Below are 14,628 nucleotides of genomic sequence, written 5' to 3'. Positions count from 1 at the left end.
ACCAGGTCCTCCTGAGCCAAAAGGGATGGGGCAGGGCGAGCATGAGACCCTGTCTGGCCTCTCCTTTCAGTTTGTCCTCAGTCTCTCCCCTTTTATATATTCCTCGTTTCACATGTCTGTGTTTTCTCTCCTCCATGCTATGGCAGTGGTGCTCCATGCTGATGAGACAGTACGTGGTACAACCGCAGGCAGTCATTTTTCAGGTAATTTCTAGGGTACTGAACACCCGACTCTTGCTTTTTCACCTACCAAGCAGGTCGGGCTTCCTGCTGCAGAGGGAGAGGCCTCATGGTCACATCTGGGCCGCTTGTCACTGCCAGCAGTGCTGGCTTACATGTAGAAGTGGAGAAGCCAAATTCTGAGCCCCCTGTGCTCCAGGGTTCATCCCCTGGCTGCCTGCTGTCCCGCAGGTCTGCACCCACCTGTTTCAAGGGATGGGGACCTCTCTTCAAAGTGCTGAGCACAGGGCTCATTACAGCATCTCACAGCTTGGCAACGAGAGACACCTTCTGCAGCGGCACGCTTCCTTCTCTTTCCAAAGCTGCCTGCCCTCCTCCTGACTAGTGCTGCTGCATTAGCCTGGTGCTGGCCTTGGCTGCCCCCTGAGTGCCTTGTGGTAGGCGCTTTGACCACAGAGGTGTTTAATGGGCTCACCTTGACCTGGACAATGTGGCTGCGAGTCAGTTGTGGTGGGTCTGGAGCAGCAATGGGCTTGTGTCTGTTTGGTGTGGTGTCTGGTAGCCCCAGATCAGCTGCTCATCTGCAGCTCTTTGGCCTGGCTGCAGGTGTGTGGGCAACAGCTGGTGGCTCCGAGGAGGGATGCTGGCATGGTTTTGCCGTGGGAAAAGTGCAAAAACAGGAAAATCCCTGAAAATCCCAGTATTCTTACCTCCATAGCAGGCAGGTGCAGGCTGGCCTCCATCTCCTCCCGTGGTGCACACACCATCAGGTTCCTGCTCCCTGTGCAGGGTGACACAGAGCACAGGTATGCCATTGTCCTTGCTCCCAGCAGAGTGTGCTATACCCTTCTAGCTATCTGCTTCTGCTACTGAAAACGGGTAAATCCCTCCCAGCTTGAAAAGCCCAGCTGTCGTTTAGTTGATGTGGTGTTTTCAGATCACTACAGTTAAAATGTGAGACCTGTTCCTGTTACAGTGTCCTCCTAGGTCAGTTACTAGGACCTCAAAGCTGAAGAAAGCTGCAATGTTTTGACATTTCGCAGAATGCTCTGCACTCTCATGGCAGGGATTTTTCATGTGGGGTCCTGGGCTGTTTTCAGTTGGGTTTGAGCAAGGAGTAGCAGCCCCTATAGCACCTTTTGACTGTAGGGGGCTGTGTGTGACCCAGCATGTGGCACTGCAGTGTGCTTTCTCTCAGCTGAGCCCAAACTATCAGCGTCCCCTTCAGCAGTGTGAAACCACATTCACACTCTGCTTCGTGGCAGATCAAAGAAATGTAGGAAGCTCTGAAGAGATTGCCAGGTCTGACCGTAGTGCATTTACAACTTCTTAGAGCATCAGGAGTAAAACAACTTCTTAGAGCATCAGGAGTAAAACAAGGAGTCTAGGGGTGGGTGTGTGCTTTTCTCCAGACTGCAGAAATACCATCCCCAATGTAAGAGAGCAGGACAGCTTTCTCCCTGCTGTGCTTCCTGCACATCCCACGCTGCGAGGACAGCACCAGCTGCCTGCGATGTCTCTGCAGAACTTCAGCCATGCTTTGTTCATCCAGTCTCTTTTCAGGTCAGGGCTTCAGGAAGCTAAAAAGTTCAGCTATGCTGCTAAGTATGCACATCCCCAAGTGGGGTTGCAGACACAGGACTCTGGAGCCGTGTGGGAAGGCTGGCAGCTCCACACAGAGCAAGTACTGCAGCGAGGGACAGGGCCCGTGGGCAGCCTGGCAGACTAAACAGGGTCTGTGATGATTTTTTTTGGGTAGGATGTGAGACTAGACCAAAGAACTTTGGTTGCACTGGTGACAGCACAGAGGAGTGCTGCTCCTCCCAAAGGTCTTCCCAAAGGGCAGGGATTGCCAAGGTGCAGAAGTAGAGCTGAAGCAGAGGTGCAGGCAGTGCATATCTCTGAGGCAACAGTGTTAGAAGAAAGAGACTGGGCTCATGAAGGCAAGGATAACATAGGGGTGAGGGGAGTTTTGGAGGAGGAATAAGCTGAAAAGGCTGAGGAATAGGAGAAATCTAATGCAAAGGGAAGAATGGAGATGATGATGAGTCTTTGATGAGAAGTTCTTGATGAGAGTCTTTGATCCAGAGGACCCTGCAGTGCTGATCCATGAGCAGGGTGAAGAGAGAGGGTGGCCAGCAGCTATTCACTTTGGCAAAACACATTTGACGCACTCATCTGGAAGAGGTTCGTGTGGGAGATCTTTCAAGGTGATAGGGGTGCTTGTGCCTCACACAGGTTGCATCCTTGAATGAAGCATGCTTTGATCAATATAAACCTACTACTAATAGGTTATCAAGTTAAATTATGTTCAGCTTAAGTAAGAACTGAGCAACGGAGACACAAACAGGTATATTTGACCCAAAGTACTCAGCTCGTAGTAAATCTCAAATTGTATGCATTCTAAGAAACTTTCAAGGAGAAAAATGTATTCACACAAGACATGTTTTTTTTCCTCGAAGTAAATACAAACAAAACAAAACAAAAAGTTAACATTTTGATTTGTTTGCTCAAAAAAATCACTGAGGGCTTAAGTAATCACTCATAACTTCAGCTCTGCACAGCTACATCTGCATTAATACAGTGGGAATCAGCCTTGGAGTTGTTTAATTTTGTCTGCTTCTGTTGCCTGTTCTCCACTTGAAGTCATAATCATCTGATTATTGTGTATGTGATTACAATTTCTCAAATAAGGGATTAAAATTTAAAGTGGAAATAGCAATAGGGAAGGGAAAACTTTGAAAGTTCCCATTTTTGTGAATGATACCACTAATAAAAAATTAAGGAAAAAGGCAAATGGGCAAATGAAGATGAGCTTTCTGCCATGTATATGGCAGAAAACTGGATGTGTGAGTTGACCTCACCTGCTTTAGATTGTCATAGCTACATGGACTTTGACAGAGCTATAGGACAGAAGGATTCTGACTTCTGAGGACCTGTGCTCATTTACTGTAGCTTCAGCTAATGAGGTTAAAGAATTACCATGAGATGAGAGAGCACCCTTACAACAGTCAGTTTATTTATTTTTAAATAATTTGGATTTTGAAACAGTTGGCTACAAATTAAGCAAGTGCTTTTATTTAAGTGCAAACTATTTCTTATGAAATTATAAGGAAATGAAGTATGCCTAAGTGAAACTGGAAACTGGACCCCTCTATTCCCACCTGTTCATTAGTGTGTGTCTCTTCAAATGCCACCAATGAACTAAGGAGAGTTCAGGTTAACTGACTTGAACAGTTCTCTCTAACAAGCAAATAACTTACACTCGACAGTTATGGTCCCCATTTTGGTCTACAAAACTTCTTTTTTAAAGAAAGCTTTGTGACATATTTGTGAGTTTGGATTTCAGTTTATAAAGAAAGCTCATTTTGGTGTTCTCCAAGAACACCAGTGATAAGAACAGACCCGTTTATTATTTTGACTGCTTAACACTGCTGTTTACGCTACCCACGTACTGCCTTAAAAGTAGCCAGTCTGACTGAACAAAAGATTTCAGAGTTCTGCATTGCATTTTGCCATACAGGCAAAAGCTGTTGAATAGTGAATTTATTATTGGTAAAATGTCTTTTGTTTCTTTTTCCAGGCAACTGAATACTCAGCCATGGCATCATTAGCTGGTGGATTGGATGACATGAAGGCCAATATAACCAGCCCTACTTCTGCAGATTTAGGAGCAAGTGTTCCTGGACCTCAGTCATATCCTATCGTAACAGGTAATTAGTTTGTTATACACTGATAAATGATGTGAAGAAGTACACATGTACATTGTAGGGTGATGCTCTTAATGAAGGAGTTGTCTCAGACGTGTAGTTATTCACTCAAAAGTCTCCTTGTAACCATGTGATTTTACAGCAGCTCTGTTGGTAGTCATTGTGTGGATTGTATAAATCATTAGTATTCCTTGGAGCCAACAGATGAAGTAGGATGGAATACGCCTCTCCACCCCAAACCCGCTCTTGTAAAAAAAAACTAACACTTAACAGAAAATCAGATGCTTGCCTGTGCTTTTGGGATTTGTGGCCTGTTTTTCATAAAGGCAGCTGGCATTTTAGTCTGGATGAGATTTTTATGGCATTCAAGCTAACTTGAATTTTGGATGCTTTTGTTTTCTACAAAATTCATGTTTTAGACTTATGGACCTGTAATTTTGCACTAAGATGGAACATTTAAGTGGAAAGCAATTGTTTGTTCTAGGATTGTCTGCATTTAAGCGAGACCTTATTAAGAAGGTATAGGGTAAGAGTTAAGGAACAGCTGGAATTTGATAATGCCATGGTCCTCTGTTTATTTGGGACTGTCCACATCATGTGGAAGGAGACTGCTCAAATTATAAGAAATACATGAAGCTGTGTCCCAAAAGAATTGTGGGAGTCACAAAAAAAAAAAAAGAAAAAAGAAAAAAAAAAAGACATAACAAATCCAGCAACAAACCAACCAGGATTAAAAAAGTTCAGGGACCGTTTCCTATGTATGTTACTCCTGTGTATTACTTTTGTCCTTAAGTCTAACTTGTAGAGATTTTATCAATGAATTTTCTGTGTTTTGCCAGGGATTGGATTTACATGTTTATTTTGTTGCTAAAATTGAAAATGATACTGTTTTTCTTATATTATTTTTTTATTTTTATTATTTTTATATTATTTATTACCTTATCTTGAAAGCACTGCAATCTCATCTAGTAGGTGAGAAGCAAGAAATTATTAAATTGCATTATGTGGAGTGAGACTTAGGAAGGAAAGGAAATGATAGAAAACTTGAATGCTTTCTTGCTTCTGTCTTCCTCTAAGAAACTGCCTGTCCAAGATCTGTACCTAGCCAAAACCAGGTTCACCCAAAAGCTGTTTTAATATTCCAGCAACACTTCTTTCTTTTATGCTGGTTTAAGCACTTCGCATGCTTATTGCATTCCCCCTGCCGTCCCATCTGTGTGAAATCATGCAGGAAATCATATAATGAAACTGAACTGGCTGGAAAATAGCCAAGACCCTCCCCCTTTCAAGCCTCCCCTCCCCCCCGGGAAAAAACACCCTCTACAGAGTTACTTTTCAGCCAGGTGGTGTCCCTGGCACAGTACTTCGTGGTGTAATACTAGAATACTAGCACAATGTGTCTGGGGAGGGAAGAGGTGGGCAAGTCGATGAGAGAGTCAGCAAGGGGAGCAATAGGGATAATTACCCGATGGCAGTGACTGCTTGCTGGAACTGCTGGTGAAGCTTTTGTTGTAGGCCCAGTTACTGAGGGCCTGAGAAGAGCAGATCGTAGCTTGTGCAAGTGAGTTGCACAAGCCTCAGGTCTCTGGAAGTAGGCAGGATGGACCCAGGAGTTCAAGCAAGATTTCACTTGTTTTATAAAGCCAGCTACTACTATGGCAGGGCCCTGGGAGTTGATGAGAGTATACTTCCTTATTCTTTCAAGGTATTAAAAATAAAAACAAACAAACAAACAAAAAAGGAATATTCCAGGCAGCACTGACGTTGTTCAGTTGTTCCTTCCAGCATTTGAAAAAAAAAAAGTCTAGCAAGAGATGAATAAACTGAGTTCCAAGCATAGTTGAAAATAAAGAATTATGGATAAGAACGAGCTTGGGAAACCTTTAACAGAGAACAGGCATGAATATGCCTTTCACCAGGATCTGATCTATACTATGTATACTAATCTAATACAAATCTTATTCTCAAACCAGCCTTGTTTCATAGGGTTTCTAAAAACATCTCATTTACATGTGGCTCCCAGTGATATTGATTAGCCAGGAATGGAGAAGATTGCATGGTAACTCTCAAGGAATCAAGTAATTTTAGGTGCCTTGACAATAGTGTAAGGTGACATTTAGCAATGGAAAAAGTACTTATTACAGTCTTTTGAGCAACGTGCATTAAAACTCTGAGTTTCTGCATATACCGAAATGGCAAAAGAACTTGTTTTGATTTAAAGTATAAAAAGGCCTTGCCAAGCTCACAGATATCCTATAGATAATTATTACTTATTTTTTAACTTTGTTTTGCAAGAGGCTGACATGGACAGAAGCACTAAGAGTTGTCAGATTTGGTCAGTGTGTTGTTATGGGTGCTGGTCATGCTGGTCCCTTCCAGAAGCAAGGCTGACTATAGATTTCACCTGTAAAGATGACCTTGGGGCGCATGTATGTTCCATGGCCTCTTAGATAACAGAGCTTACTTCTGTTGCCACTGGGACGTTTCTGCTGCTCCTACAGCTGCTAACACCAGCTCGTTCAGAGGCAGCTTACAACAAGACTTGTGTTTCAGACTGTGCTCCTGTGTAGACACTTCAATTCATTGTACAAAACATCCATCCACAGTTCAAAGAGCATGGGAGCAGCCATTGCATCCTTATCTTACTTATTGGGCATGACTGACAATTTTCTTGTACTGCTACTTTCTTAGCATTTGGTGAGCTGACTACAGAAATGGTGCTGCAAAGCTTGTTACATACTTCTCTTGCGCTCTCCTTGTGACTTTATACCCGTGAACAAAAGTTCTAAATTTTAAATTTATTTGTTCTCATTGACCATGTGGAGCAGGCTTTATGAGTAGAAAGCCTAGAAAAAACCTGCAGTTGGTCTTAAATGTGACAAGTTGCGAGCTATAACAGAACACATTTTACAAGACAGTAGGTATTTATATCTTTAATTTGCTATTGCTGTAGTGTTTTCTAACACCTACATTCATAAAACTTAGATTTATACAAGTGTATGAAAACCCTTTAAAAACCTACGCTTTTTGATATATTTTCTTGAAAAGATTGTCCAAGTGCTATCCTCCCTTTTTCTTTCATAACCTACACCATAGCAGCTTCGTGCTGCTCACATTTTGGAAGCACTGAGAAGCCCAAGGCATGCCCTGAGCCCTGTAGCGCTGGACACATACCATACAGCTGAGTCCTGCTCTCTGCCCTGGGGCTTCTGTAATGATCTGAGAGGACGTGCAGATCTCAGGGGTAGGAAGATTTAAGTAACAAGCCATACTTTGTGCCTGTAACATACAAGCCATGTAAATTAAAGTGTACTTGATGATATGGTTCTCATCATAGCTCTGGACAGACTACTGCATTTTCTCCCAAGAATTAACACGCTTTTTTAGTCATGTTTCTTTTTCTATTTTTTTTGTTAGGTGGGGCAGGGGATTCAGGAGTCAAGACACATTTATTGATCCTCTTTTTGCTTGTAACCAAAACCTGCGTATTGCTATGGGCCTTGCATTTGTAGTAGATGCCACTGAAAATTAGAAGGAGATGAACAATGGTACACACTGCACAATAATTGTTTTTAGTGCAGGGTTCAACAAACACTTCCTAACAGGGCATGATGTAGTCTGCCTTCTGGGAGCTTTTTTGTTGTCTGTGCTCTGACAAAAGCTATGGTTTAATGTTTCTGAGTTGGGATCATGGATCAGTGGGGGTAGAATCACAGAATCACAGAATTTCTAGGTTGGAAGAGACCTCAAGATCATCGAGTCCAACCTCTGACCTAACACTAAAAGTCCTCCACTAAACCATATCCCTAAGCTCTACATCTAAACGTCTTTTAAAGACCTCCAGGGATGGTGACTCCACCACTTCCCTGGGCAGCCTGTTCCAATGTCTAACAAACCTTTTGGTAAAGAAGTTCTTCCTAACAGCCAACCTAAAACTCCCCTGGTGCAACTTTAGCCCATTCCCCCTCGTCCTGTCACCAGGCACGTGGGAGAACAGACCAACCCCCACCTCGCTACAGCCTCCTTTATGGTACCTTTAGAGAGCAATAAGGTCGCCCCTGAGCCTCCTCTTCTCCAGGCTGAACAAGCCCAGCTCCCTCAGCCGCTCCTCATAAGACTTGTTCTCCAGACCCCTCACCAGCTTCGTTACCCTTCTCTGGACTTGCTTGAGCACCTCAATGTCCTTCTTGCAGCGAGGGGCTCAAAACTGAACACAGTACTCGAGGTGCGGCCTCACCAGAGCTGAGTACAGGGGGACGATCACCTCCCTAGCCCTGCTGGCCACACTGCTTCTTATACAAGCCAGGATGCTGTTGGCCTTCTTGGCCACCTGAGCACACTGCTGGCTCATATTCAGCCGACTATCCACCATCACTCCCAGGTCCTTCTCCGCCAGGCAGCTTTCCTACCATTCCTCTCCCAGTCTGTAGCTCTGCTTGGGGTTGTTGTGCCCAAGGTGCAGGACCCGGCATTTGGCCTTGTTGAACTTCATACACTTGGCCTCACCCCATCGGTCCAGCCTATCCAGATCCTCCTGCAGAGCCTTCCTACCCCTGAGAAGATCAACACACGCACCTAACTTGGTGTCATCTGCAAACTTACTGAGGGTGCACTCGATGCCCTCGTCCAGATCATCGATGAAGATATTAAAGAGGACCGGCCCCAGCACCGAGCCCTGGGGAACAGCACTAGTGACCGGCCTCCAACTGGATTTAACTCCATTCACCACGACTCTTTGGGCCCAGCTACCCGGCCAATTTTTAACCCAACGAAACGTACACCAGTCCAAGCCAAGAGCAGCCAGTTTCTTGAGGAGAATGCTGTGGGAAACGGTGTCAAAAGCCTTGCTGAAGTCAAGGTAGACCACATCCACAGCCTACCCCTCATCCACCAAGTGCGTCACTTTGTCAGAGAAGGAGATCAGGTTTGTCAAGCAGGACCTGCCTTTCATAAACCCATGCTGACTGGGCCTGATCGCCTGCTTGCCCTGCAGGTGAGAAATAAGAGAACTGAAAAACTGCTAGCTTTGTGTCAGCCCTGCTTTAGTGATCAGGAACTAACTCATGGGAGAAATTCTGCTAGAACCATGTCCTGGATCTCGAGCCCTTGTGTTGCAGGAAAGTACCTGAGCCTCACAGATTTCTGATAGTGTTTCTCCTGTAAACTGCTGCCTCTTGGAGGAGGAATGGCTGTCATGAATCCTGTTTTAATTTTTTTTTTTTTAATTTATATTTATTTTTATTATTTATTTATTTATTTTTCTTCTTTTCCCTTGAAATTCAAAATGTCGGGTTGTTTTTAATTTCTTAACTCTTTTTTCTTGAGGGCTTTCCAACTTCCTTGTTCCAGATAGGCTGTCTTGTGATGTGTGCAGACTGAGAGGAGGAGACTGAAAGCTGTGTGGAACAACCTGTTTCAGTCTTGCTAGCTAACACAGTTTTCAGTTGTCAAATTGGGTGGTTAAAGCTCCACAAAATATTTACAGTCTGTGTTTGGTGGTGATAATGGCTTGACAGGTTTACCTCATTTCTCTGCTGACATTCCAGATTATAAAAAACATTTGTAATGGCTTAATTGTTATGAGACCAAGGGCTGTGTAAAATAGAATCACAAGTGGATTGTAATATTAAGATCTGTTAATGGAAAATATTATTTTTATCAGGAAATCTTCTAATCAGTGTAAAGCAGAGCCATAAATGTGTGAATGTGTGACTTCATAACATTTCAACACAGAATTGGTGGGAACAGGGTTTAAAAGACTTATTTTGGGGATTGAAGATCATTAAATATGACATACAGGCATTACTGGGATGGGTTTTATTATGGCTAAGAATACTTAGTCCTTTTACAGGCTGGTATCTGCAGTTCAGGCTTAATCAGTTTCATTAGAAAGTTTGGAGACTCTGGGCTGCCATTTGTGAAGAGAGTTTATTCTGTTAGTCTTCAGGCTGTAAAATAGATCATAAGGAATTTAATGCAAATGAATTGGAGAACAGAGGTCTTAAGTGAATTATAATCATAGTCTTTCATTTTTTCTTAGTGCTAGAACACAGTTTGGATTGCAAGGTAATATTGAGGGTTGAGATACGGAAGATCCTCTGCATGTAATGTTAAGATTCCTATTTCCTGGCAAGCTGGTAGAGCAAAAGATAAAGGGTATTTCTCGAAGATGAAAAGATTGCTTAAACACTGGCATTCATGCTGGCACTTGCTGCTAGAATATGTGTAAGGAAAATTTAGTGACAGTTCTCTGTACTGCTTCATCCACCAGCTCTGTTATGTTACAGACCACCAGCCAAACCTCTGTTTAGAGAGCCACTCAATTTCTTTCCATCGTTTTTATGCCACATTAAATATTAAGTTAAAAAAAAAATTGTTCTCTTACTGCTTGCTGCCATGGTTCATAAATGCTCTCTCCATTTGCAAGCCAATGACATGTGCCCAGCTCATTACTGCTGTAGTCAGCAGTTTCCAAGCAGCCTGTGATTGTTACTAATTACCCACAGATGCATTTTCCCTGCTCTGGTTGCTGATTTCAGCATGGTCAGTATCACTTTGAGAGGACAAAGTCGTTCTAAACTGACACCTTTGCTTGACTTTCCAATACAGTGTAGAGGGCAGATTGACAAATCCACAGTCAGCCCTGACTGCAGTTGGCTGGAGAGTCAGTTTGCATTAGCAGAGTCCCGAAGTGACTGCGACCAGCCTCACTGAAGAGCAGAGAAGTGCATTTCATTTTAGTGGAATCTGACGTGAACTCTGTGTTGCTCTGTGAAAAGAAGAAGCACAGAGCAAAACATTCGAAGTGGGCTTTATTTTTGTTCCTCCAGCAGATGTTCAAGTGAGGGAGCTTCATCTGCTCCCATGCCATGCCAGGACAGCTCTGGCACAGCTTACCTCTCTTAGCTTGTCTGCTTCTCCACATCACTACGACCCCATGAATTTGTGCTGTTAGATCTGCCGATGAGTAGCTTGCAGTGCATTTTGCAGCTTACACACCTGTGCATGGGAAAACGGAGACTGCAGAATGCAGACAAGTGATTCTTTCTTCTCCACGCTTGGCTTTGTAACTACACTACCAAATGAGTGTTACCTTGTATGCTCTTTCTTGGGATCAGCCATGAAGATGATATTGCCACAGAGCCGACTGCATCATCTTTCCTGCGCATTTTGTGTGCCTGTCAAAAAGGCGAGAAGAAACAGAGCAAAAGTAGAAGCAGAGTCCATTTGTCGTCTGGAGGCTTGGGGAAGGAGAGAAATTCTGAATGGCAATCACATTAGATCATCTGCTCTGGTTTGCACTGGGGGACTCAGGCAACCAAACATAATTGATTCCAGGCTTCAGGCTGGATTGAATGTTGAGCAAGTGGGACAAATATATCTGTTGGAACAGACTCTGCCACTCCTGGAAAAATCAGCTTGACTTTTTCTTTAGTGTGGATGCATCCAATAACTTAGATGTGGTATATTATGCCTGGTAGTTATTTCTCCATAGGTGGCACAGGCCTGTGGGTAATGCAGATAACAGGGATGCATTTAACCTTTTATATTACTACATATTTTGTCAAATTTTTGTCACTGGGAAACAAGAGTGCTAACATGGGATAAATGCATGTCAAAAGTGGTTTTCTGCTACTGTTCTGCAGCAATATACAGCCCTTAGCTGGTCCCTGATAGCATGTTTTTTCATTAGTAGTGCTCAGTTTTACAGAAGTCTGTTGCCTGACTCTTCTGCCTGCTATGTTTATCCCATCATGCTATGTCTACAATTTATGAGCCACAGTTTCACAAGGTTTTGTAAAATGGCAGTTATTGTCAATTCTGAAGCTAGGCGCTAGATGGTGATGAAGCAGTTGGACCGAAAAGGATGCCAAAAATGGATCACCACCTGAGCTGTTCAATATTTGCAACCAAAGTGGATTCTGATACATTAAGCAGCAATGTAAAAAAAGAACAGCTGCTTTAAAATCCCAGGCTGATCTCTTGCCAGGGTTAAACATTGATAATATTTATCATTTAGCAAAATGCAGCCTGAAGAAGCTTTTTGTTTATTTAAAAAGAAAACCCTGTAGGACACAGGATTCATTTGAACAACACTGGATACAAGCCTTGGTATGGAAGGAGCCTGGAGATACATTTCTCTCTTCACAACCTAGAGTTTATGAACTGACTTTGGACCAGATGTTTAGTTTTTTGCGTGGCTCAATTTTGGAGGTCTTATTACACACTAGATCATGATAATCATAATCAAAGTGTGCTCTGAGCTGTGGTCTCCAGCTGACACCTGATTAGGGACAGTCAAGCACTTTTTGAGCTGCTGCTGAGTAAGGGGACAGGACCAGAGTGCACCTAACAGGAAAGCAATAGCAGGAGCAGCTTCAGATGCAACAGTTTGTGCAGAATTATGCAGTTTAGACATGAGTAAATGGCCATAAGTTGTGCCAGAGGAGGCTTAGGTTGGATATTGGAAAAAAATTCTTTACTGAAAGGGTTGTGAAGTATTGGAATAGGCTGCCCAGCTGTGTCACTGTCTCTGGAGGCAATCAAGATGTGTAGATGACATAGTTTAATGGTGGGCTTGGCAGTTCTAGGTTAAAGGTTGGACCAGATGTGCTTAGAGGTCTTTTCCAACCCAAATGATCCAATGATTCTGTGCTTAGAAATAATGAGGGTGTGCCAGCTGGCAGAACTGGGAGAGTGGTCAGACACTGGCACAGGTTGCTCAGCTTGGCAATAGGATCTCCATCCTTGGATATGTTCAAATGCTGTTTGGATATGGTCATGGACAACCTGCTTTAGGTGACCCTGCTCTGAGCAGGGGAGTTGTACTGCATGAATTCCAGAGCAGATTTCTAACCTCAGCTACTCTGTATTTCTGTGATAGGCATTGTGCTTCTGTATTTGCTGGGTAGCAAGTTGTGTTCCTTGTCTCTATGATGGGATCATGCCCAGTGCCCCTGGAGATGGGACACCTGCATAACTTCTGAATATCTGTTCTTCTGAGCTATGCTTGAAAGTGGAGTAGATGGCTGAGGGAGGTTTTGATTCATGTATTTTTCTCTGTCTGTTACATGCATTTATAGGACCATTCTTTAGATACCATAAAACATGGAAGAAATGGTGGGTGTTTTGTTTTTACATGATGTTTGTTATTGATGTTTTTGCTTTAAAAAAAAAAAAAATCATTGTAATGCATCCCTGTTTCTCCACCCAGCCAGCAAGGATACCAGTTTTAAAAGCCTTTCTCTGGAATTCTTTCCCTGAGTTAATCTCTCAGATGAAAACTGTAAGGGCTGTGTCCCTCTGGGAATGGCTGGGGGACAGTGTCAGGAGAAATGAGAACACAGAAGTTTCTAAGCGGTTTAAAATCCAGCCTATTTAGTTTTATTGGCTTTTGAATTAGGTATTTTAGACATGCAACAGAGAAATCAAGTGTTTTGTCTTAGTAGGAAGCTGCAAGAGTGTTGTCTTATATGGTGTGTACATCAAGGTAGAGTATTTTATCATTGCAGAGAGGTAACGTGGGAAATGTGGGCTGAACTCTTTGAAGTTCTGCTTGAATCCCAAATATACAGTCTTCTTTTGCCATGTCTTGGCTGGGTTCTGAATACTCATCCCACACTGAAATCAAACTGCTGACTCTTTACAAACTGCCTTCTGTTTTCAGCTTGGTGAGAATAAAGAGAAGTTTGACTAATAGATGGTGCTCTTTCTTCAGCACTGATGAAGTCTCTGGAATTGGTGCTTAAAGGAGCCAAGAAAGGGCTGTTTCTCTTTTGGCTCAAGCCCTTATTTGATCTGCATTTTATAACTCATTTTTGATGATAATCTGAGAAAAAAAAAATACTTTTCATGTCCAGTGGAATCTGTAATGTGAAACAAAAGCAAAAGTAAAAGATTCCCATACATGACTGAGGAATACATAGTGACATCAGACTTTTCACTCATTCTTGCACACTTGACACTCACAGTGGAGACAACTAGTAGTTTTGAGATGCAAAAAATGTGGTACAGGGTCAACATTTCACTAATGTGGAGTGTGAAAGTGGGTAATGCGCTGTGAAATCTGCAGCTGGTGATTCCTTTGGGGAAAAGAGAACATTTATTTTAGTTCATATTTTACTGTATTTGAGGTGGGGGTGAAAAAGAAACAACAAATATTGTATATAGGTGATTCTACAGTTGTGGGTTGCTTATCATTCTGAATTTAGTTCTAAACCCAGGTCTTGCTGACCACAATGGAAGAACCTGATTTCACTAGGAAATGGTATTTTACCCTTAAATTAATTTCCCACCTTGCACTTTAAGAACGACATAGCAGCAAAGTCATTTCACAGAATTCTCATCCTTTGGAGGTCAGTTGCTGGTCATCAGTGTAGCAGGATATAAATGAAGAGGAGAAAGCACTTGAAGGTGACTTGTCCCACAAACCTCTTGGATCTAAAGCTAGGGGTCATTGTCAGAAGGTAACCGCTTCTTTCGGTTGACTATATAGGAAAGCACTTAGCTTAAACTAGAGCTACGTGAAGTGGGAGGGATCTACCCTGTGGAGAGGAAGAAGGGTCTCAGGAATAAGGTTTTGGAGGGAATCCTTATCCAGCTGATATTTGCTGAAATATTGGTAACAGTTTTGAAGCAGTGTTTTCATTAGCTGAATGAAAGGATTTCAATTATATTGACTGTAAATTAAAAAAAGATTTGCAGTTTCTAAATGGCAAGTATTTTAAAAGTTTAAACTT

General features: G+C 42.7%; 1 protein-coding gene across 5 annotated transcripts in view; it reads left to right on the top strand.

Moving 5' to 3' along the window:
- Nucleotides 1-14,628, top strand: part of PAX5 (paired box 5) — a 137,363-nt gene that overhangs the window by 70,086 nt on the left and 52,649 nt on the right. For all 5 annotated transcript variants that reach the window (XM_032206087.1, XM_032206086.1, XM_032206085.1 and 2 more), the window contains one exon: nt 3,763-3,892. In XM_032206087.1, the coding sequence (XP_032061978.1) occupies nt 3,763-3,892 (130 nt within the window). The remainder of the gene's footprint in view (nt 1-3,762; nt 3,893-14,628) is intronic.

The sequence above is a fragment of the Aythya fuligula genome, chromosome Z, assembly GCF_009819795.1.
Source record: "Aythya fuligula isolate bAytFul2 chromosome Z, bAytFul2.pri, whole genome shotgun sequence".
NCBI classification, from domain to species: domain Eukaryota; kingdom Metazoa; phylum Chordata; class Aves; order Anseriformes; family Anatidae; genus Aythya; species Aythya fuligula.
The sequence above is the reverse complement of the archived record's forward strand: the minus strand, read 5'-3'. Positions and strand labels throughout refer to the sequence as shown.